Raw genomic sequence first — 23796 nt, forward strand, 5'->3', positions numbered from 1 at the left:
TATTTGAATAAATAGCAACGGAACTAACTTAATATAATCTATATACTGCTATTTATAATAAATAAATATGCATCAACTTCAATAACACAAGTCGCGATATGAAGATAAAATTCAATGAAATCCTTGAAATTATAATATGTAAACTAGCAAATTAATTTATTTGGGTTCCTCGAATAATTTTCGTGTACCATTCGACTCTAAAATGAACTTCGCGATATTTCCCGTACGCTATGACATGTTCCTCTTCGAGCCGTATCTCTTCCCGCACAGGCGTAGGAATTTCACACCCCACCAATCCATACCTTAGGACAGGAAGGTCAAGTACTTGGGAGTTATCCTAGTTGCATCCATGACATTCCGCCCCGACATTAAGTCTGTCGGCGATCGCGCCGCGTTTATCCTCGGCAGACTCTACCCCATGATCTATAAGCGGAGTAAAATGTCCCTTCGGAATAAGGTGACACTTTACAAGACTTGTATATGACTCGTTATGACATACGCGAGTGTTGTGTTCGCTCACGCGGCCCGCAACCACATAGGCACCCTCCAAACCCTTACGCTGGGGAGTGCGCGCCGGTACCCGTCCTGAGAATAGGACGGGATTCCATTCCCGGGAAGATTCCGCAGGACGTCGTCTCGGGAGACACATCGTGAGGGGTGCACAGGAGCCACCTTGCGCCGCCTCACCACCGGAACCCTCCAAACCCTCCAAGCATGTTTTTGCAGGTTAGCCGTCGGAGCACCGTGGTTCGGCAGGAACGTCGACCTACACCACGATCTGGGTCTCGAATCAATCCGGGAACGCCTGAAGTCAGCGTTGGATGGTCGCAAGTTTTAAAGTCAGGGGTCAAAGGTCACAAAATCGTTTTTTTTTTTTCTATATTTTTTGCAAATATCTCGTTTTCTATGGGTTTTACGCTATTTGGATTTTATTATCAATTAATATTTATTATATTGTAGAGAATTAAATTCTCTACAACTTTTTTATTTAACATTTTTTTATACCTTGAATTGTTTTATGCGTAGAGCGCGCGGTCAGAGAATTATCTGAGGTCGACTGGTAGTCTCGGTCAAAAACTCGTAATATTATTATAATTTTCTTTTTCTCCTTCCTTCCTTCCTTTTTTTTTGTATTCCGGTCGTCGCCTTTTTACCGATCACCGCGACTAGTCGAAATCTGACTTGCGAGCGCGCATCCTGTGTTACCTTTCTGTGTTACGCGTTTTTAATTATTGCCTCTTGTTTCGTGTACCTGCTCGTGTTGCTTGGACTATCTATATCTTGTTACTTTTTCCTTCTTTCTATATTTTGTGTTGGTCTTAAATAAAAACTTTCTTTGTGTCCTTTTGTGTTTGTAACCAAATTGCAAAGACATTATATTATAATCTAAGACGACTAAATAGTCACAGCTCAGAACTCAAGCAGTTGACGTTTGAGCTCGTATTTGCAATGTTGGTTAGTCTGTGTCTGTTGGCAGCACTCATCGAAGTCAAAGCGGCTGATTTTAATGGTAGGTTTCAATCTATCTTAGACACGATCTATTCTATGTATTACCAAATTGCCTTGCACAGGATCTATCAGAATAATAATATGCCCGGCCTTTTTATTTATTTTTTATTATTGCTTAGATTGGTGGACGAGCTCACAGCCCACCTGATGTTCAGTGGTTACTGGAGCCTATGGACATCTAAAACGTAAATGGGCCACCCACCTTGAGATATAAGTTCGAAGGTCTCAGTATAGTTACAACGGCTGCCCCACCCTTCAAACCGAAACGCATTACTGCTTCACGGCAGAAATAGCCAGCCTAACCGTACCTACCCGTGCGGACTCAAAAGAGGCTCTACCACCAGTAAGAAATTGGGTAAGAAATTAGCCTATTTTTATTCAATAATTTAATGCCCATTTAATCCCCATCATCAATACGCGATAGTAATATCCCCAACTCTTTTATTACATAGTGTTATTAGCTCGATTTTTTTTTTACTATTGAATATTGGATGGAGATTAGATATTAGTAATAGAGTTTGTTTTAAGCTCGTTTGATTAGTATAAAAGTCCTATTTCTGCCGCGAATGAATCGTGTACTTTGATTTTTTTGTTCTCGAAAATATACAGGTCTTCATAAATATAATAAAGAAAATTAACACATTTGTTGAAAATATAAAAAGTATGTATGCATGTGGTCTAAAGGATAAGACGCCCGGTGCATTCGTATCAACAAAGACGAATGGCAATTTTTTAACGGAATGTTTTAAAAGGCGTCTGAGATTAAGACAAACGAAACCTAAATTTTTTCATTGCTTATATGGGTGGACGCGCTCACAGCCCACCTGGTGTTAAGTGGTTACTGGAGCCCATAGACATCCACAACGTAAATGTGCCACCCACCTTGAGACATAAGTTCTAAGGTCTCAGTAAAGTTACAACGGCTGTCCCACCCTTCAAACCGAAACGCATTACTGCTTCACGGCAGAAATAGGCAGGGCGGTGGTACCCACCCGCGCGGACTCACAAGAGGTCCTAGCACCAGTAATTTTATTTGCTCGTTTTTTATACGCTGTTAGATTTACGTGGCAAAGCCACGAAAAAATGTTAATTTCATAAGCTTTTAATTCAACTTTTGTGTACTTCCGGTTTAATACATTTGTAAATGATGGCCTTAATACTATTGCCGCAAAAAAACCAGTATTTTTTGATAAATATTTTCATAAATTATTTAAAATGATAAATAATAATATTAATTATCCTTTGTTACAATTAGTACATCATTAAATAACTAAATAATAGTAATGGCAGCACTGCAGATGACAATGATCTTAACAGTATGATAGTCTACTCTAATAAACTTCCAGTGTGAAGAAATAACATCGTGTAATAAAAATCACGTCTTGTAAGTCCGCACGGGTAGGTACCTCCATCCTGCCTATTTTTGCCGTGAAGCAGTAATGCGTTTCGTTTTGAAGGGTAGGACAACTGTTGTATTATAAAAAACTGAGACCTTAGAATTAGAACTTATGTTTCAAGGTGGGTGGCGGCATTTATATTGCTTAAGTTTATCGGCTCTGGTAACTATTTAACCCCATGTGGTAAAATCAGTTTACGGACGATGGTTTTACGTGATAATCTAACGTCATAAAGAAATATTGATGAAAAATTGCATACTTTTATGAATTGAATTATTATCACTGAATTCTCATTATTTTGTGTAATACAAAGAATTAGAGAAGTTAGAGGAGTTTATTGAAAAGTATAACAATACATTTTTTTCAATAAATTAGCACTTGGGCCGACCGTGCCTTTCTATCGCCTGTTTCGCGCACTCGCTTGCACACTCAGGCTTAGGCGGAACGTGACACTTTTTCGTGCGTGCAGCCGGTGCTCATCGATTTATAAGATGTTATCACATAAAAATGCGGTTAAGTTTGGCCTTAAACGCCACTGGAGTGAAGTACGCTTTGTGGCGAAGTGCTCCTAAGAATGAGGAGCAGTTGATAGTGGTTGATAGAGCTACGTATCTCCGTATCTCCTATTGAACATCCAGACTGGTGTGAGGTTCGTCTTTTGATATAGTTTTTTTTTTTTATTGCTTAGATGGATGGACGAGCTCACAGCCCACCTGGTGTTAGGTGTTTACTGGAGCCCATAGACATCTACAACGTAAATGCGCCACCCACCTCGAGATATAAGTTCTAAGATCTCGGTATAGTTACAACGGCTACCGCACCCTTCGAACCGAAACGCATTATTGCTTCACGGCGGAAATAGGCGGGGTGGTGGTACCTACCCGTGCGGACTCCCAAGAGGTCCTACCTACCACCAGTGATTACGCAAATTATAATTTTGCGGGTTTGATTATTATTACACGATGTTATTCCTTCACCGTGGAAGTCAATCGTGAACATTTGTTGAGTACTTCATTAGAAAAATTGGTACCCGCCTGCGGGATTCGAACACCGGTGCATCGCTACATACGAATGCACCGGACGTCTTATCCTTTAGGCCACAACGACTTCAAATCAATAGTTCAATGAAAGATAAATTTTTCCACTTTAGTTTTGATTAGAGTGTTATTATTAGCGGTAGTATTCTATTAAAATTTTGTATCATCGTTACTAAGTTTAATTTTTGCTTCCAGGGGAAGATTACTGGCTTCTTCCTCGTCTCTTCGATCTGGACAACTACGATGAGTGTCTTTCGCATCCCGACGGCTTGTACTGCCTCGGCAGTTTCCATCTTACACCTGCTGAACAACCGAACCATGTTTACGACTTGATGACTGTAATTTCTTGACCTGACCTCTACATATTATGTACAAGCGGCCCGGCCTGGCTCCGCTCGGGTCTTTAACAAAAATTTCAACGATATTTGACGTAGTTTTATTTTTTTAAATAAAATAACATTTATTGCGACATAACTATATGCTGTCAGGACACTTTTTGTAAATAATAATGCACAATAACAACAAAGCCGTAGTACATTATTTTATTCTATCATCAATAGTTTTCGCAGGGCACGCGATGTAAATAACATTTTTGGTAATTTTTTTACACCTTGGGTTACATTATTGGAGTTTTAGTAAGGATCCCTAATTTTTTTTTCAAAAAAGATTTATAGCCTATGTCACTCGGGAATAGTGTAGCTTCCAAGCTGAAACAATTTTTCAAATCAGTTCACTACTTTCGGAGCCTATTCAATACAAACAAACAAACAAATCTTTCCTCTTTATAATATTAGTATAGAAAACAGAAACGCATTTGTGCTGAATTCAGCGTCACATATCGTGCGTTCGCTCGTGCTATAACACTATTGGCTACCAGAGCCCATGGCGAGTGGAGTTGATATATAAAGTTGAAGCGTAAAAGAGGCAGCCGTTGTACTATAGAACAGATTCAGAGCTCATACGTAGTTGATGTCTATGGAATCTGCTAATCAGTTACTAAGTGGGCCATTACCTCGTTCACGTGTCTAAGATAAAATAACTACAGTTCTGTATATTGATAGATTCAGCGAAGCGCTGTTCTTGCTCGTGTCAGTGTTAGCAATCTCTCAGGGTCAGACTCGTGAGCTCACCTACCGTTCTGCGCGTATTTGCAACACGACATTTGTCAAATCAATTTAAGCGTCATTTGTCTTATTTCAGAACTATTCAAAGGAATTGTATAGGTTCAATCGCACGGTTATCCGACGTGGATGGTGTGTTAGTGTACGCGAGTCGAATGTAACAGCGGAGCCGATGAATAGGTTTGAGCACTGCGCCGCGGAGTGGGCTCGCTCTCGTCGCATGCGCGCCCGTCTACTCAGACTGGAGTACTGCAAGAGCCATAGCGACGTACACGCCACACGGAGCCCTGACAAGTCCGAACTAGCCTTTCTCATTGCGATAGCTGCGATAATATTATTGAATGCAGCCAGTACCGCGTATGATTACGCCACTCGGAATAATGAGAAAAGTGAGTGAATTAATGCTTTTATTATAACTAATATTGAAACGATTTGTTATCAGCCTTTCGGCTGTGCCCTTGGCATTGCTGACGTCCATGAACACAGGTAACCACTCACCATCAGGCAGGCCGGTGCTCGTCTGGTTATAAGGGCAACAGCAAATGGATAAAGGTTGTTGATACATCGTAGAGAATACCTTTAAGGTTAACTCTCCCTAAAAGTACATGTTGGCGGTCAGTGGATAGACTTTTGGGAGTCCACTTGGGATTTCGGGGTAATAATGTCAGCAACACCAGTTCAGGGTACATCAAATGGAAGGTATTCCGCTGAGTGCGTAATATTGCTCACTAGACCGAAGATTTGAATCCCTTTTTTTGGTATGGAAGGATAATAGCCCAATGGCATTTTCAGCTTTACCAGGACAGACAGGCAAGCGTGAGAACAGTTATATTTATAAGCTCATCTTGAAAATGTTGATAGCGCGATTCAGGTTTTTGTCGAATTTCTTTTATTCTATGACAGATAGCGCTACAGGTCGCAACCACTGTAATGCTAATCTGTACCGCGCTCTAGGTCACTAGGTCTCTGCACATGTTATTAAAAAAAAACATAGACCGGTTTCAAGTACAGAACTTGTATTGGCATTGACCATTGTTTTTCAGAGATTGCTCTCCTAGCCACGTGGTCTGTTGTCGCCAACTGGAGGCAACTAGTTGAACCTTATAAGTCACAACAGAAATCCCTACAAGTAGTCCACGGAATAAAGTGAGTTCGTATATAATTTGTAAGAGCCGTGAGTGACAACGAAATTCCAATTTAAATAGTATGACTTTATAATACAAGAGCCCGTGAGCCCCAGATCTTCGTTATATTATAAAAGCTGAAAGTTTGTCAGCAGTCAACGCATGCTCCCAACATAGGTTAGAACGATGGATCGTTATGAAGTTTGGGTTACCTAGGCTTTGGCAGATAAGCGGTACTAAAGGTGAATAAAATACCGATCTTAATTCATCAAATAATAAAGTACGATTTTTTGGTATTACCTTCATTATTCATTATTATATCATTTGGTATATTGTTAAAAATCACGTTAACCATTGCTAAACGTAAAACGAACAAAAGTTATGAATATGTTCAGTTAGAATTAATGAAACATGTTTTCGCAAGAAGCTTTAACGCGAACTAATCTAAGCTTTGATAAGACTTAATATAGTCAGTTAAAATATAAATAAAAAATTGGCTCAATAATCTCTTGGACAATAATAAATGTATATAAAATCATATCTTGGTCACACGGTGTACATTTTAACTGTTCTAAATTATATGTACAAAAAATATCCTATGATATTAAGTTGAATTCTTTAGATGGTTTTTTTCGTCTTCTTTAAATCTCTGTGTTGGCTATTCACAATGAGATTTAAAAAACTATTATGGAAAAAAGTAATGTACTGATATGACCGTAGTCTTCACGATTGTGCTGTACACCCGTAATTCATAAATAGAGCTCTAGTAATTATTAAGCAATCTTTTTCTGCCCCAGCTAAGACGCACTTGAACATTAATAGAACGTAAGTTTTTTTTTCAAGTTATATTTAAACCTCATAAAATCTGTGACTCACTCCAACATAAATGATTGCTCTCACTCTGCGAAACATCTTGCCACATGGCGTCGCATCGCGAGAGCATCGGTATCGCAGGATCCGACTGATGCATGACCACGACCACTCTGTCAAGAGTGTACGAATCGGAAGAAGAAGAATATTTATTTTTAACACTACTAATATATTTATTGTTCAATCAGTCAAAATACCCTTAATATTTTAAATATTTCTTAATAGGTCCGGAGTTAAAGGCAATGGTAAGATGGGATTTGATCGATAAGATTCAATGATTTTTTTGTTGACATAAATGGCTTGAACACTCAAAGATATAACGATGTTTCCCGAGAGCGTGTTCTTCTACGTTTCCTCCTTCAAAGCTTGAAAGTAGTTTGGCTATATCCTTTACGATAGCTGATGTCCACACAGCAGTGCTAGTGCGGTAAAGGCTAGGGGCTCATCTGCCTTCGAATTAATAAACAAAATTAAATGACTTTTTTCATGTTATATTTTTTAAGTATGGCAATAAGCTTGTTCTGGCACTATTGTTTCCAGTGCCGAGCTTACGAAAATCTTCAAGTATTAATAATACGGCTATATTCTGTTAATTGAAAAAAAATTGGAACGAAATGAGGCCAAGTTAATTTATTTGAGACTGTAATTAGTTGGGATTATTATTAAATGGAATGAGATGAGATGAGATGAATTAAAGTCTCAGTGAAAAAGTATATTTATTGAGACTTCAGTTTTACTGGTGCTAGGACCCTTTGTGAGTCCGCACGGGTAGGTACCACCGCCCCACCTATTTCTGCCGTGAAGCAATAATGCGTTTCGGTTTGAAGGGTGGGGCAGTCGTTGTAACTATACTGAGACCGTAGAACTTATATCTCAAGGTGTGTGGCGCATTTACGTTGTAGATGTGTATGGGCTCCAGTAACAACTTAACCAGGTGACACCAGGTGGGCTGTGAGCTCGTCCACACATGTAGGCAATAAAAATAAAAATAAAACTTTTTGGAAGAGCCCGAGAAGCCACGTCCAGCGGTTTGTTTCATTTTCTCACATTTGTGCAGTCTCACAGATGCTCAACAGTTAATAAAACACCGTTATTACACATTAAAATCTGCATAAAAAGTGATTTAAGAGAATAAAACAATTCACAGACTTCGTTTCTCGCGTTCCCGCCATAAATCCAAAATGACTTTCACCCGCCATAACTATCACAGATAAACATAATTTTTGTACCATTTTCAGAGTCATAGCTTGTGCGTGTATCTGTATTGTGCATAGTGCAATATTATTATATTCATTGTTCTTGTACGAACCTAGAGAAATGGAGCAGGCAAGTGTATATATAAATATTTGAAAGTTTTGTAAACTTTTCATCACGTTTTCATTTTGTTTGTTTTTCAACATTGTAAAGTATAAATAATAGCTTGGGGAAAAGGTTCTTCGCATTTTTTAAGAAAATTCATACCTAACATTATTTAATATAGTTTATTTAGTGTATGTAGGTACCATTTTGTTCGATAACTTTTTGCCATCTTGTAGGTAGGGATATGATCCCATTGCTATAGAAATTTTGGACCTTTTGATCAAAATACCGCGATAATTAGATTTGGCAGTCCTCTCGTAATGTTAACCTGACACTGCCCAAAGAAATCTGAAGAGACCGAAACAGGGGGAAATCTGAAGGTTGCAAGGTCAGGACTATACGGAGGATGCATTAACACCTCCCAGCCAAGCTCTCTTAATTTTTGCTGAGTGGCTAAAAATGTGTGAGGTCTAGCGTTATCATGATGCAAAACCACACCCCTTCTGTTGATTAATTCTGACGGCTTTCTTTCAACTTCTTGCTTTAATCTCATCAGTTGTTTGCAGTAGAGCTCAGAATCGATGGTCCTGCTTAGTGTAAACAGCTCATAATGAATAATGCCCTTCCAATTTCACCACATACACAGCACCACCTTGTTGCGAGTCAACCCGGGTTTCGCCACAGACTGTGAAGCCTGTCCGGCCTTTGACAACGACCTTTTTCGCACGTTCTTGTCGTACGTGATCCGCTTTTCATCACCAGTTATCAGCTACTTCAGCTACATCGTCACTACTGAAATGCCGATCTTGCTCCACTTTTTCAAAAATGGCATCCATTTTATTCGTAATAGGGCAACCAGAGCGACGTGAATCTTTGACATCAAAATTTCCGGATTGAAAAGGCTTAAACCAAATTTGTGCTACTCTCACAGACACTGCACTAGGTCCAGAAAATAGCCCATAAAAGTCGCAAATTTATTTCGCGGCATGCGTTGCATTTTTACCTTTTATGTAGTAAAATTTTAAAATGTATCGAATTTCTTCATTAGATTCACTCATCTTGACAGCACGAAAAATAAATAAAAATCACACATTTTCCTAATTTGAATTTGGAATTATCTTCTTTAAATTTTAAACTTTAATGATACCAAAAGCAGCCAGATACAAATAGTATATAGCCAAAGAGATTTTATTACAAATTCATACATACTATAATGCGAAAAGACTTTTTCCCCAACCTATTAATTACCCTGGTGCCTAATAGTAAGCGCGGGGTCAATATATTTTATGGAATACGTACAAATGTGACAGGTTCATTGAAATTGCCGAGGGCGGCGTCCTTTGACACCGCTGCGCCCACACCCTGCCCCATAGATAAAGCTGCCTCTGAATATTATAACAATACTTCTTCTATTATGTTACTCTGTGGTCAAGCAAAACTGCTACCGTGCCGTTTTTGAATCCGGTAACTGTAGTTTTCAGTAGTATACCGGCATCAGGAATATCATGCTCTTAAGCACGGAACTTCTTCCGCGAACCTTTTTTAAGATACTTTCTTAGAATTTTCATGATAAAATTTTCAGGTAATAGCGAATCCATTAACAATGACGATCCAGAACAGTACGACGGTCGTGCACATGTTCATTGTACTGTCAAGTTTCCTTACTGCTCACAATCTGTTAAGGTCAGACAAACAGTTTGGTTTCGGTACATTCTTAAGGTTGCTCGCGAAAAGAATAATTAGGTAAGTGTTTTTTTTAAATATTCCTTTAAACTTTAACGTTATAAAGCTTGTGACACATCTGTAGGGTGACCAGAGTGTTGTACTCATTTTGCAATCACATCATGGCTTACCTACCCTCGAGCCGGAATGTAGACTTCATAGATCAGGTCGATTTTTAATACGATTTTGTTTTATACTTTACTACTAACTATTTTATTTTATACTTATGTAAGTATCTATGTTACTACTCATGCATCAGCCCGCTGAGTTTCTTGTCGGATCTTCTCAGCGGGTCGCGATTCCGATCCGGTGGTAGATTCATACGCGAAGCAATTGCTCTTGAGTTGTAAGGTCTCCTTCGGAGGCGCTCGGGCAGTTGTTAGCAAATTCCACCCCTCCTGGCTGAGCCTTGCTGGTCCACCTGTCCTGGTGAAACTGGAAAGGCCTCCGGGCCGCCAGTAATCTATCACTCATAAAAAAAAGGATATTTATAACCATGCACCCCATGCTTTTTTCACAATAAATTTATTTTCTAATTTTTAGGCGGATTCCCTATAAAAGCGTTTTTTCTTTAAAAAAAAATTAAATTAAAATTTATTCCATTTGAAATCAAACCTTTAAAATCGTCGAATATTAAATACCAAGGACAACAAGTAACATAAAATTTATTAGAAACTTACCATGGTCCGATTCTAAATAATAATAACTAGTGTTCGTTCTATGATCGAAATTCGACTTTATTGACTGACGTTTCAAGGTTTATAATAAATTTCCTCTGTTGTTTTGTCAATGATATTTAAAGAATAATACAAATAGAACTATTAAAATTTTTATATATTCCAGTCTAGCCGTACTCGCCCACTTCGCTGCGCATTTAAAATTAACATTATTATTTATTGTCAATATTATTAGGGAGTCCAACACTCACATAAATCCATTAAGTACATGTCTTTTCTACATGGATACCAAGCTTCTAGTCAATCGGATGCATGGTTCAGTAGTTATAACGGAACATCCGTAAAAACCACTCTATAAATAGATTTATATATTAGTATAGATAACTCTAAACAACGTTAAATAATACTAAAGAAAAAAGAAATAGAAAAATCGGTTGAAAAACAAATGCGAGAATCGTACTTAGCTTTGCCTAATTAAATACATAATATGATTATTTGTTTCAGATTGAGCCCTGTGTGTTTATTGGTGATCGGTTTCGCCGGGACCTGGTGGCCCCGGGTCAGTGACGGACCTCTGTGGCCGGCTGCGGTCGCGGAGCAGAGTAAGATCTGCCGCGAGAAGTTCTGGTCGCACGCGTTATTCATCAATAACCTGGTGGAACCGGACAAGTTCTGTTTGTTACCGACCTGGTAAATAGCTTATTGTGTTAATCTTCAAAAATTCTTATTGTAATATCAATGTCATTGTTGCGTTCTATTTTCATTTGCAGTTCAAAATATGTCTAAGCAAAAAATCATAAAGTAACAATTAACTGATTTTATCTCTTTTTTTTTTATTCTGTTGATACCGATCACGATATTGGAGCGAAGTCATAAAGGTTTTATATTGTCATCGGTTCTTGATGACTATTCAAGTCTTCAAGTTAATCAGACGTCTTGAAATCTGTGTGAATAACGTTAAATGATTCCGTTACATACTTATAACATTATACATACTAATTCGTAGTACTAAACCAATAATTAGCCGTTTTAAAAAAACAATATCGATTAACTAACAAATCATCATCATCATCATCATCAGCCTATAGCAGTCCACTGCTGGACATGGCCTCTCCAATTGTTCGCCACTGTGCACGATCCTCGGCTTCTCTCATCCAGCTCCTGCCAGCCACCCTGCACAGATCATCACTCCGCCGAGCCCGAGGGCGTCCTGCACTGCGTCTTCCAGTTCATGGTCTCCATTCAAGAACTAACAAATACGCTATTATTATAATTGTTTTGTATTTTTTTTTTCTCAGCAGACGCTGGTACGTCTTTATTATTTACGGGTCTTAGCCAAGCACATAAATAATAAGGAATAAATATTTTTAATGTAAAACGTCGTGTTCGTTAGTTGAGCTTTCTTCTCTTTCTAAAAACTTACGAACAGTTCTGTATGTTTTTAATACAGCAGCTTTTTGTAGTTGTATGAAAGTGTTGGGTTTCAGATCAATTAACTTCAAATTATTATTATTATTATTTAAACGCAATGTAACCTGTAGCTAAAACTGTCGTTAGAAATTCGACCAAAAGCCTGAATTCCGATAAACACATTACAAAGATTATCTTGGCGACAGCTTTTTTTTTTTATGAAATACGTACTTAACACTTGTTCACGATTGACTTCCTTGAAGGAATAATATCGCGTAATAAATATACAACACGCGAAGTTTTACTAATTTCCGTAATTCCTGGTGTTAGGTCGCCTTGCGAGTCCACGCGGGTAGGTACCACCGCCCCGCCTATTTTTGCCGTGAAGCAGTAATGCGTTTCAGTTTGAAGGGTGGAGCAGCCGTTTTACTGTTAAAACTGAGACCTTACAACTCATGTCTCGAGGTGGGTGGTGGCATTTACGTTGTACCTAGATGTCTATGGGCTCCGGTTACAACTTAACACCAGATGAGCCGTAAGCTCGTCCATCCACCTACGGATCTACTCCTGGTGTTTGGATTAGGCTCTTCATTTTTTTCCCCTATTCGCTGGTAGCCTAAGGGGTCAGATACGTCCGGACGTGTAGGTAAGCTCACGGGTTCAACCTGTGAGAAATTGCTAACACTAGCAAGAGCTGTGCTTCGCAGAATATAACGCGGGGTCTTAATCGCGACCCACTGAGTAGATCGGGCGAGAAACTCAGTCTATGGAGGCTCTTCAAGCACCGGTCATCGTCCTGGTCTCACTCATTACTCATCTTATTTTCCAATTGATTGATCACAAACAGTAAGGGCTGTCGAATAATTTTCGCATACATAACGAGTATTTCCATTTCGTCAGGTATATAGCGGTCGACATGCAGATGTCCATACTAGCAGCTATCTTAACAATGATCCTGGCCAAGTTCAGTAAGAAAGCTGTGCCGATTCTCGTGATTCTATTCATAGGAGCCATAGTGTTGAATGCAGGCTTGGCGTACATACACGAATGGAAGTCAATGTTGTATTTTGCAACAGTCACAGAGTGAGTATTCTCATATCTCTTAAGCGGATAGACACTGCACTTATAACAAATTACATAGAAAAGACCGCGAAGATAATGACGGTACGTTACCGAAAATCAAGAGCAATCAATGACACTGAACACTAGGCGGCAAAGGTGGCAAGCTCACCTACCCTGTCAGAGCGTAGCTGAAATAGCCCCTAAGCCTAAGCCCAATAGATAAGGAAATAAAAGATGGCAAGAGCACAGAGATAGCTAAAGCACGAACCCACTGCAATATTCTACTACGCAGAACTGCTTTTATTGATTATATTTATGTATTGTACAAATACACTTTCTATTTCTATATAAGTACTTAGAAGAAGAAGTAATATGTAGTATTAGAATAAATAATTAAACGTGACGAGACTGAGTTGCAGGTAATAAAATGCCTATCAACGTAGGGTCATTTAAATAATACCGTGCAATTTTTTTTTTTTTATCCTAACTTTGCTGATAGCCTTCAGAGGCTATTTCAGCTTCTTCTCGACGTGTAGGTGAGTTTAGGGGACTCAGACCGGGAGTGTTACTAACACTGGCCCTAGCAAGAGCAGTGCTTCGCAGACTCTACCACCGGATCGGAAACGCGACCCACTGAGAAGATCTGGCGAGAAACTCAGTGGGCCGTGTCTATGGGTTAATTTACTCGCCGACCCCTTCGTCCCAAGTGACGGATTCGACAAGAACGATGACTGGAAATTATCGATACATACAAAGAATTAGCGCTTTGTGGGATATTGAATAGGAAAGAAAATGCAAAGGCGAATTGGGAGCCACTTGAGATTTGTGCAAAATTGAGAATGCTTCATCCACAGTGTGTTAAGGGAGATCATTTGTACACAGTGGCTTGGCTGTACCTCTAGTATTGCTGTTGACCATGAGCAGTAGTGGGCCGTAACCGGGTCTGCCTCAGCAAGCAACAAAAAAGAATGGAAGAATGTATTAGTAACTACGTGACTATGGAGGGTAGTGGCAAGGAACACCATCTTGTATCATCAAGTTGAAAACTGTCCAACAGCACGTTATGCACTTGAAGACTTACTGAAATAGAAATGATATCAATATAGCATTAATATAAATAAAGTGAAGTGTGCTGGGTTGAAGTGAAGTATCGTAGTTTATGGCGCTGTTTTTAAAATCCTTTCAGTTGCTACTACGAGTATGACACCACCTTAATTGGTTCTCTTTCAGCGGATACTTTTTATTACACTGAGATGGTGCTCCTCACTTTTACCCTCCATACCCTGGAACAGACAGTATGTATACAGCACGTCGTACAATTTTGATTATTTCTTTCAGAAATGTCCACACTTTATTCCGTGATATTCCATCATTGGGCCACTTTTACATGTCGCCTTGGGGCAGTCTTCCAGCTTGTATTGCGGGGCTCACCGTAGGACATTTGGTCCATTTTACCGAGGGAGAAACCTTGGGAAACACACACAAGGTCAATGATACATTATTTCAGCGCTGTTTATTTTTACACTAATGCACTCGATATTGTTTTTAAGATCGCGCTTGTTATGTCTGTAATATTTATTGGAGTAACTTTACAGCGAAGCAGTGACAGAGGATTGTCTATCGATTTCTTTGATTATCGCTTTTATTTTTATACAACTGCAAATGTTTGAGTGGTTACCGGAACCCATATACATCAACAACGTAAATGTCTCAGGTCTATAGAACAAGGGCTGCCGCACCCTCCAAACCACAGCGAAGAAGGACCCCTTTGTTATAATGCCGCAATTGCAAGGAGCTTATAGTTAAAAAAGCCTGACATAATTGTGATTTTTCAGCGACGGCTCCACAAATTATTTTACATTCTGTGTATACCTATCCTGGTGGGCTGGTCGATGCTGGGTAACTACTTCCAGCATATCCGGCATCCGATCTTCGTAGCAGCGTACGCGGCTCTCGAGAGATCATTTTTTCAGATCATGTGCATCCTTGCGTGTATAGCATTAGCCATCATAAATAGTGAGTATTTAAATAGAAAATATCTATTAGCTGATCATTCCAACTGTATTCGATTTAGAACTAGAACTACATATTTTTATCCTTACCTATTCGCTCCTCACCGAACCCTTGCGACGATAAGCTCGGCGAGTAAATTAACCCATAGACACAGCCCACTGAGTTTCTTGCTGGATCTTTTCAGTGGGTCGCGTTTCCGATCCGGTGATAGACTCTGCGAAGCACTGTTCTTTCTAGGGCCAGTGTTAGCAATACCTCCGGCTTGAACCCCGAGAGCTCACCTACACGCTAGGGCAACGCTAAAATAACCTCTCAAGGCTATCAGCATAGAAAGGGAAGAAAAACCTATTCGCTGGTAGCCTAAGGGACTATACTCGCTTCGTGCGGATAGGCAGAATCTACCTGCTCAGGGGCACGAGCAGTGCTTCGCAGAATCTACTTCCGGATCGGAATCCCGACCCACTGAGAAGATCCGGCAAGAACCTGAGTGAGATAGTTCTATAGATGTATTGGTTAAAAGGCACGGAAGATCTTAGTGGAGCGGATGTTTTTGTTCGGTAAACTGTTACTGATCGGCGCGTGTGCAATTTAAAGTTCCGGCGAATGTCGATCATAATACGTATGTATTTTTGTGTATATGTATGTTTTAGTATCTGTATATATATCTGCATGTGTTTTATCTATGTTTCAAGCCACTGAAGTGGCTGGTTATAAATAGGTCTTAGTCTGGTACTTAGTCTGGCCATAAATACTGTTACAATTAAAAATAAACAAAATATTACATTTGAAATTGGAATCTGTCATTTTTATATGATTGCTCATTGAGTTTTCTCATTTTGGCGCCAATACATTGTACAATGTTTTGCATTAATAAAATGGAGTGGGGTGATAAAGAGAACCGAATCGTTGTGATTGCATTACACAAAGTAGGTAATTTTTAAAACTTTGCATACGCTTGGTATTAGTAATGCGTGAAATGGGAGAAACTGTGGGAGATCCTAAATGAAACAGGAGTTCCGAGTCATCTTGTTATGTTGATTCGCAACCTGTACGAGTCGGGGTTTGGGTCAGTCTCTATCGAAAATGCCACTTCAAGTAAATTTCGTTTCCAAAAAGGAGTCCGGCAAGGATGTGTTATCTCACCTATTCTTTTCAATATATATGGGGAATATATAATGCGCCAGACTTTAGAAAACTGGGAAGGAGGCCTTAGAATAGGGGGGGTTCAGATAACGAACCTGAGATATGCCGACGACACCACACTTCTTGCTTCATCTGAGGCGGAGATGAAGGAGCTTCTGGACAGATTAGAGGCTATAAGCCTAAACATGGGACTAGCAATTAACAAAAGCAAGACCAAGCTGCTAGTCGTAGACCGCTTCTCATCCACTCAGCGTACGGACCTTTTGGGAGAATACGAGGCCGTGGACCAGTTTGTCTACCTTGGTTCTGTGATCACGGATAAGGGGAGCTGTGAGCCTGAAATACGCCGACGAATTGGAATGGCTAAAACAGCTATGACGCAGTTGAGCAAAGTTTGGAAAGATCGTAATATTTCGAATAGGACCAAAATACATCTTGTGCACTCACTGGTCTTTCCAATCGCTCTCTATGGAGCAGAAACATGGACCATAAAAGCAGCTGACCGAAACAGAGTTGATGCTTTTGAAATGTGGTGCTGGCGCCGCCTATTAAGGATTCCATGGACAGCCCACCGCACGAACATCTCGGTCCTACATCAGCTTAAAATGGAGAACGCTCAACGCCTGTCTGCCACCTGTCTGCAACGCATAATGCGCTACTTTGGCCACGTTGCCCGCAGAGGTGTAGACAACTTGGAACGTCTGATGGTCACTGGGAAAGTAGAAGGAAAACGTCCTAGAGGCCGGAGCCCCAAACGTTGGTCCGACCAGATCTCCGAGCAAACCAGCGGACCACTTAGCACTGCACTACACCAGGCAACTGACCGGAACCGATGGAGGCTAACAGTAGACAAGCTAAAACGGAGTCACGATCCTCAGCAATGAGGGAGCGATGGAGAAGAGAAGAAGAAGAGAGGTAATAGTAAAATGTTTGTGTACCGGGCTATTAATAGGTGCAATAAGACCTCCTCTGTTTGTGACAGAAAAAGATCTGGCCGTCCACGTAGTGTTCGTACTAAAAAGGTGGTCAAAGCAGTAAGGGAAATAATTCGAAGAAATCCTGTCCGAAAGCAAAAGATTTTATCTCGGGAGATGAAGATAGCACCTAGAACCTTGTCGCGTATTTTAAAAGATGACTTAGGACTTGTAGCCTATAACGTACTGGTCATTTCTTCACTGATAATTTAAAAGAGAATAGGGTGGTAAAATCGAAACAACTACTGAAGCGGTACGCAAAGGGAAGTCATAGAAAAGTTTTGTTTACGGATGAGAAATTTTTTACAATTGAGCAACATTTTAACAAACAAAATGACCGTATTTATGCTCAAAGATTTAAGGAAGCTTCCCAATTAGTCGACAGAGTGCAACGTGGGCACTATCCGACTTCAGTGATGGTTTGGTGGAGTATTAGCTATGAAGGAGTGACTAGGCCATAGTTTTGTGAAAATGGTATCAAAACATCGGCACAAGTGTATCAAGATACCATTCTTGAGAGGTAATGAAGCACCTTAAGAACACCGTGTTCAATAATCAAGAATGGTCCTTCCAGCAAGACTTTGCGCCAGGTCACAAAGCTCGGTCTACGCAGTCTTGGTTGGAAACGAACGTTTCGGGCTTCATCAGAGCTGAAGACTGGACGTCGTCTACTCCCGATCTTGATCCGCTGGATTATGATTTATGGTCAGTTTTAGAGAGTACGGCTTGCTCTAAACGCCATGATAATTTGGAGTCCCTAGAACAATCCGTACGATTGGCAGTGAAAAATTTTCCCATGGAAAGAGTGCGTGCTTCTATTGATAACTGGCCTCAACGTTTAAAGGACTGTATTGCAGCCAATGGAGACCACTTCGAATAAGCTTTTTATACTTTAAATTGTTTAATATTTATGTATTAAACTAACACACTGTAAAAGTAATAAATGTTATTTGCACTAGATTTTTTTTTTATTTGTCTCAATATTTATGGCAAGACTAGGTAGTTTACTGTTTTGTATAATATTCAAAACAGATTTGACGTGAAGCAGTGCACGGAAGATAAACGTGGGTTAGTTTTTATTACTTGTATTGGTCAGGTCAATTTTACAAAGCGCACCGTAAGCACCATTAATAAATAATGTTCACAGCACGCACTTAACATTAATACTTGACGAAAAACGAATTGACATTAATATTTGCCGGTACAAACGTCAGGTAATATGTCGTGGGCGTCATGCGATGTGGAACTGCTTTTAGTGTGCTTCTAATCATGTGATGTTCATGATCTTCACAGCGTCAAACGGAACGCATAAACTCATTTTTTATATTATCTGTGCATTTTTCACTCCCTCACGACTTTGGCGCCTTTTTTATACATTTTCATAATATTTTTCTTATGTGTATTATTTATATGTAATTATTATTGTCGGATTCAAATTAAATAACATCACTTTCCAAACCGACTTATTATTTGTCCCCAGGCGAGTACTGGTGTACTCGCTACAGCACCTAACGTTGCTTACTCAGCACTACTTTTGGTTGACTGGTACAAAATACCTTAGGCATTAGGTCATCCATGTATGTAAATAAATAATACATGAAGTGCAATAAACAATTCGAAAAGTAACATGAGTTGTCGTTGATCCAATCGAAGTCAACGGTATTCACGAAAATTGTAAATAATTATTCGAAAAGTCCGAAATCGGAAGTCGAAAAAAACTGGTGGTAGGACCCTTTGTGAGTCCGCACGTGTAGGTACCACCACCCTGCCTATTTCTGTCATGAATTAGTAATGCGTTTCGGTTTGAAGGATGGGGCAGCCGTTGTAACTATACTGAGACCTTAGAACTTATCTCAAGGTGGGTGGCGCATTTACGTTGTGGATGTCTATGGGCTTCAGTAACCACTTAACACCAGGTGGGCTGTGAGCTCGTACACCCATATAAGCAATAAAAAAATAATAATAATAATATAAAGAACACGAGATGAAACCACTAAAGTATTTTATATATGGTTCGAAAAATAATAAGTTGCAATGCGCAATTGAGGCCTATAAAATCAAAGGCAGCTAAATCCAAGTCTGTCAAATATTCAGGTAAACTACAAAAATCGGCCCTAAACACGTCATTAAGGATCCTCCAGATCCATTGAAGTACTGCTCTTGCTAGGGCCAGTGTTAGCAACACTCCCGGTTTGAGAAGCTAAAATAACTTTGTTCGGATAGCTACGATATTCTTTATTTCAAAGCATCTGTTTTAATTTCAAGTCAACGCAATGCACTAAATTATTAATAATAGTCTGGCATTGTGTAATGCAACGTTTAAACGAAAAAAGATAAAACCACACGACAAAACTTGACAATTCCCTCAAACAAACAACAAATAAAATTATTACGTTTGGCAGCTAAATATCTTGATAATGTATCGAACTGTTTATTTGTTTTTTGGTGTACAATAAAGAATACTCTCTCTCTCTCTCTCTCTCTCTATCTTACACTACAGCTACTTTTTCACACTAAAATACGGCAAAATCGAGTTGACGCATTGTATCCTCTTACACTATGCCGTTGAACAACAACATTTATTTGCCGGGTTTTATTTTTGTTCACCATTCACTCTAGCGATGTGAACCGATTACAATTTCTGGCTCCGGTTTATTACCGGTTTTTTTCTCAAAAAACCGTTTTTTTTTAGGTTTTTCCATAAAGGCTAAATAATCACTAAATAAAACAAATTTACGTACAAACGAAGAGTTTTCTTCATACAATTAATTGGGTGAGCATATTTTATATAGGCTTTTAATGATCATATTATTATATATTATCCAATAATAAAAGCTTTTTATATTTGATTTAATACTATTGTATTAATCAAAATTTTGATGCAAGAGGCATAGTTGGTCCACTGCGTCATTCAGAAGCCTGCTCCTTCTGGGTGTTAGCACGTGCCAGCAATTTCGGTGTGGTTTTCTATGGCGGCTTCAGTCCATTCGCACTATATTCACTGCGGCCGCCGTGGCGTTCGGAATATCCTGTTTTCGCGAATGCAAAAAATCCAGAATACCAGGCTTTTAAAATTTTTTGTGGTTTTTTCTGGCTGTTCCGATGATAAAGCGAGAGTTGAAAATTCTTCAAGAAGATTCCCCGAGTTCACGATGCACCATCTCTTTTGCAGACAGCATGTGCTCTGGTTGGCGAAAGCCATTTCTGAGTGTTGGGTGCAGATATGTGGATATTTGGGTCACGGTCCTCATTTCGTACGCTAAAAGTCTACCAACCATATTGTGGTTATTGCACTGTAGTTTTTAAATGTAATGCACCGTAATTTGATTCTGAAACACGGTTTTTTTTATATTTGTAGCTTGTATATTTGACCTGGTAGCACTGGTGTGAACTGTGAAAGTAAAGCGTAAAAAACCGGTATTCTTAAATAAAAACCGGTATTTATCGGTATTTATAAAAACCGGTTTTTCTCCGGTTTTCTTCGAACCGGTTTACATCCCTAATTCACTCTGTTATTCGCGTATTGTTATTCCTAGAGTAAGTATACTCTCGTTTACGTGGAAAAACGACTATGGATTTACTCGAGATTAAAATCATGGAATAGGTTATTCCTCGTATAGTTACTCGAGTATAAATTTAAGTTTGGTCGAATCCACCCTAAGGCGTTTAGTTGCCTTTGATTTTATAGGCCTCAATTATGTTACAGTGTTATTAAGCTGTAGATATTGTATCGAATTTATTGTGTCGATTATTAATTTCAGATTTAAGCTTACACGCATTCACCTGGCGAGGGTGGCATCTGTTGGCGCAGCTCTCTCTGCCCGTGATGCAGATACACTGGTGCATAGCGTTGGTCATCATTGGTCAATCGCCTCAGCCGGTTGCGGCCTCGGTCCTTAACATTGTGAGCGCATTATCATTTCGTGTTTTTTATATATAGCTTAGATGGGTGGACGAGCTCACAGCCCACCTGGTGTTAAGTGGTTACTGGAGCCCATAGACATCTAGAACGTAAATGCACCACCCACCTTGAGATATAAGTTCTAAGGTCTCAAGTATAATTACAACGGCTGCCCCACCCTTCAAACCGAAACGCATTATTGCTTCACGGCTGAAATAGGCAGGGTGGTGGTACCCACCCGGGCGGACTCACAAGAGGTCCTACCACCAGTAATTACGCAAATTATAATTTTGCGGGTTTGATTTTTATTACACGATGTTATTCCTTCATCGTGGAAGTCAATCGTGAACATTTGTTGAGTACGTATTTCATTAGAAAAATTGGTACCCGCCTGCGGGATTCGAACACCGGTGCATCGCTTCAACATGATTGCACCGGACGTCTTATCCTTTAGGCCACAACGACGACAAAGTGTTTGAGCAAATGAAACATAATAACAAGTAACCTGTTCTGTTCAGTCAAAACGTCAACAGCCATGTTTCGCACGCCGTGACGTGGCGCTCTCTGATTGGTGTTTGCTGTCACATGATTCAATAGCTATTTTTCAGAATCTCAGTAATAAAAATATTAATATTCTTTAATTTTTATGTTAAATAATTATGAGTTTTGCATATTTACATATTATTATCTTAATTGATAATTGGAATCAAAAACTTATAAAGACTGAGTTTGTTTATTCCTTTTTTATTTAAACCTTGTCTTTCACAATAAGTATGTAGGTAGTTCTTCTATTCTATTTTAATACAAAGTCTGTTGTAATTGAGTTTGAGTTTCAAGCGATCTTAATGATGATAATTTGAATGGCTGTTAATTAGAATATCCGTGTCTTCGTTTCTTTGAGGTTCTATGAAAATTCTCCATCTCTTTTTCGATATTATAGTGTCTCACGTAGGTTTTTAATTTAAAAAACTCTTTAATTCCTAAGCCATTAAGCCTTCAATACTGCAGGAAGAGATATTTATGATTCAGTAAGGATGCGTATCACTACCCGACCTTTACATTATCACTACATAGTATAAAACAAAGTCGCTTTCTCTGTCCCTATATCTGTCTGTCCCTATGTATGCTTAAATCTTTAAAACTACGTAACGGATTTTGATGCGGTTTTTTTTATTAGATAGAGTGATTGAAGAGGAAGGTTTTATGTATAGTAATATCCATTGAATAGTGGAGAAATCAATAATAAATTACAGTTTCCGAAGCGAAGCGAGGGCGGGTCGCTAGTAATTAATATGTCGCAAAACTGTCGTGCCTGCCGGCTTAAATATTTCTGTAGACGATGTGCCATTGCAATTGAGATCTTGACTCTGTGTTTCATAATGGTGATATTCGCTTTTGGTTTGTACAAAACCTGTGAGTTTCGGAAGCCCGGATAAGTGTGTGATTTATGTTGCAGCTACCGGTTGGCGTTACCACAATCTGTTTCACTTATCCACTGGCATTGTTATTGACTTTGTTGGTTGAGCTGCCGATGAAGAGGACATTCGACTTTATTCTTCGTTGATTTTATATACAACTAGCTGACCCGGCAGACTTCGTAGTGCCCCAATCGATAAATAAAATACCTAAGCTTTTGTATAAAATAAACTTAAAACAAACTAAAGGAATCCGTCCGACGGGGGACACATCAGAGGAAAAACAACATTGTTATTTTTATTTAATTCCGAGCATTTTCATATTTATCTACCTTTTAAACCTTCTCTGGGCTTTCACAAGTAATTCAAGACCAAAATTAGCCAAATCGGTCCAGCCGTTCTCGAGTTTTCGCGAGACTAACGAACAGCAATTCATTTATTACCATCTTCTTATTTGTCTATTACGTGAATTTGTATGCGGGAGTTTAATTGTGATACTTGTTGGAGATTAAATAGTGTTTAAGATATGTTAAATTGTTTTATTTAAAACCAAATAGTGTCTTAGTGATGGGTATAAGGGGTGGCAATGTAATCACAGATACTCAATAGCCAACCTCATTCCGATAGAGGCACCCGTCACGTGCGGACGTGCTCATCGTCCACTCGATCGCCCGGTCTTTGTTCGCCCGGCTTTTATTAGCCCGGCCATTGTTCGCGCGGCCTGTGTTTGTGGTACATCTGCCGACTAAGTGCTCTTTCTGGAAGTTTTTATTTGTTTTGTTTCCTTTTGTTGTTTCTGTGTTCGTGGTACATCTGCCGACAAAGTGGTTTCCTGCAAGTATTTATTTGTTTTGTTTCTTTTCGTAATTTCTGTTTTGTTGTGCTTTTTCTTTGTCCTGTAGTAATCGCGCCGCATTGCCACCTGTGTTCAATAGAACCGCTCAGGTCCGAGAAGTTGGGGCCTCGCCGCAAGGCGAGTGTTTTCAAGACCCGGGGCCGCCCCACCTGGGTACTCAGCGATCATGGACGCTGTATTCGCGGAATTCCTCCGACTTCGCCACCCACAGCTCGCCTCGGAGTTTTTGGCCTTCAAGGCCAATCACACTGCGAGCCCTCTCGAGG

The 23796-nt window shown here is 39.5% G+C and overlaps 1 protein-coding gene across 1 annotated transcript; it reads left to right on the top strand.

Annotated features, from left to right (window-relative positions):
* Window positions 1-1126: 1126 nt before the first annotated feature.
* On the top strand, window positions 1127-23201 carry LOC101744375 (O-acyltransferase like protein). Its single transcript, XM_004928883.4, has 12 exons — window positions 1127-1510; window positions 4139-4281; window positions 5144-5453; window positions 6108-6210; window positions 8297-8384; window positions 9940-10100; window positions 11261-11446; window positions 13067-13249; window positions 14567-14714; window positions 15064-15244; window positions 21120-21262; window positions 22716-23201. The coding sequence occupies exons 1-12, from the start codon at window positions 1450-1452 to the stop codon at window positions 22821-22823; spliced, it is 1815 nt and encodes a 604-aa protein (XP_004928940.1). The 5' UTR covers window positions 1127-1449; the 3' UTR covers window positions 22824-23201.
* The last annotated feature ends 595 nt before the right edge of the window (window positions 23202-23796 follow it).

Source organism: Bombyx mori, chromosome 16, assembly GCF_030269925.1.
Source record: "Bombyx mori chromosome 16, ASM3026992v2".
NCBI lineage: Eukaryota > Metazoa > Arthropoda > Insecta > Lepidoptera > Bombycidae > Bombyx > Bombyx mori.

Excerpts from the sequence above, each read along its gene's own strand:
- LOC101744375 (XM_004928883.4), top strand. The coding sequence starts at position 1,450 with ATGTTGGTTAGTCTGTGTCTGTTGGCAGCACTCATCGAAGTCAAAGCG. Across the intron at positions 10,101-11,260 it reads CTCGCGAAAAGAATAATTAG|ATTGAGCCCTGTGTGTTTAT; the intron begins GTAAGTGTTTTT and ends TATTTGTTTCAG. Across the intron at positions 13,250-14,566 it reads TATTTTGCAACAGTCACAGA|AAATGTCCACACTTTATTCC; the intron begins GTGAGTATTCTC and ends TATTTCTTTCAG.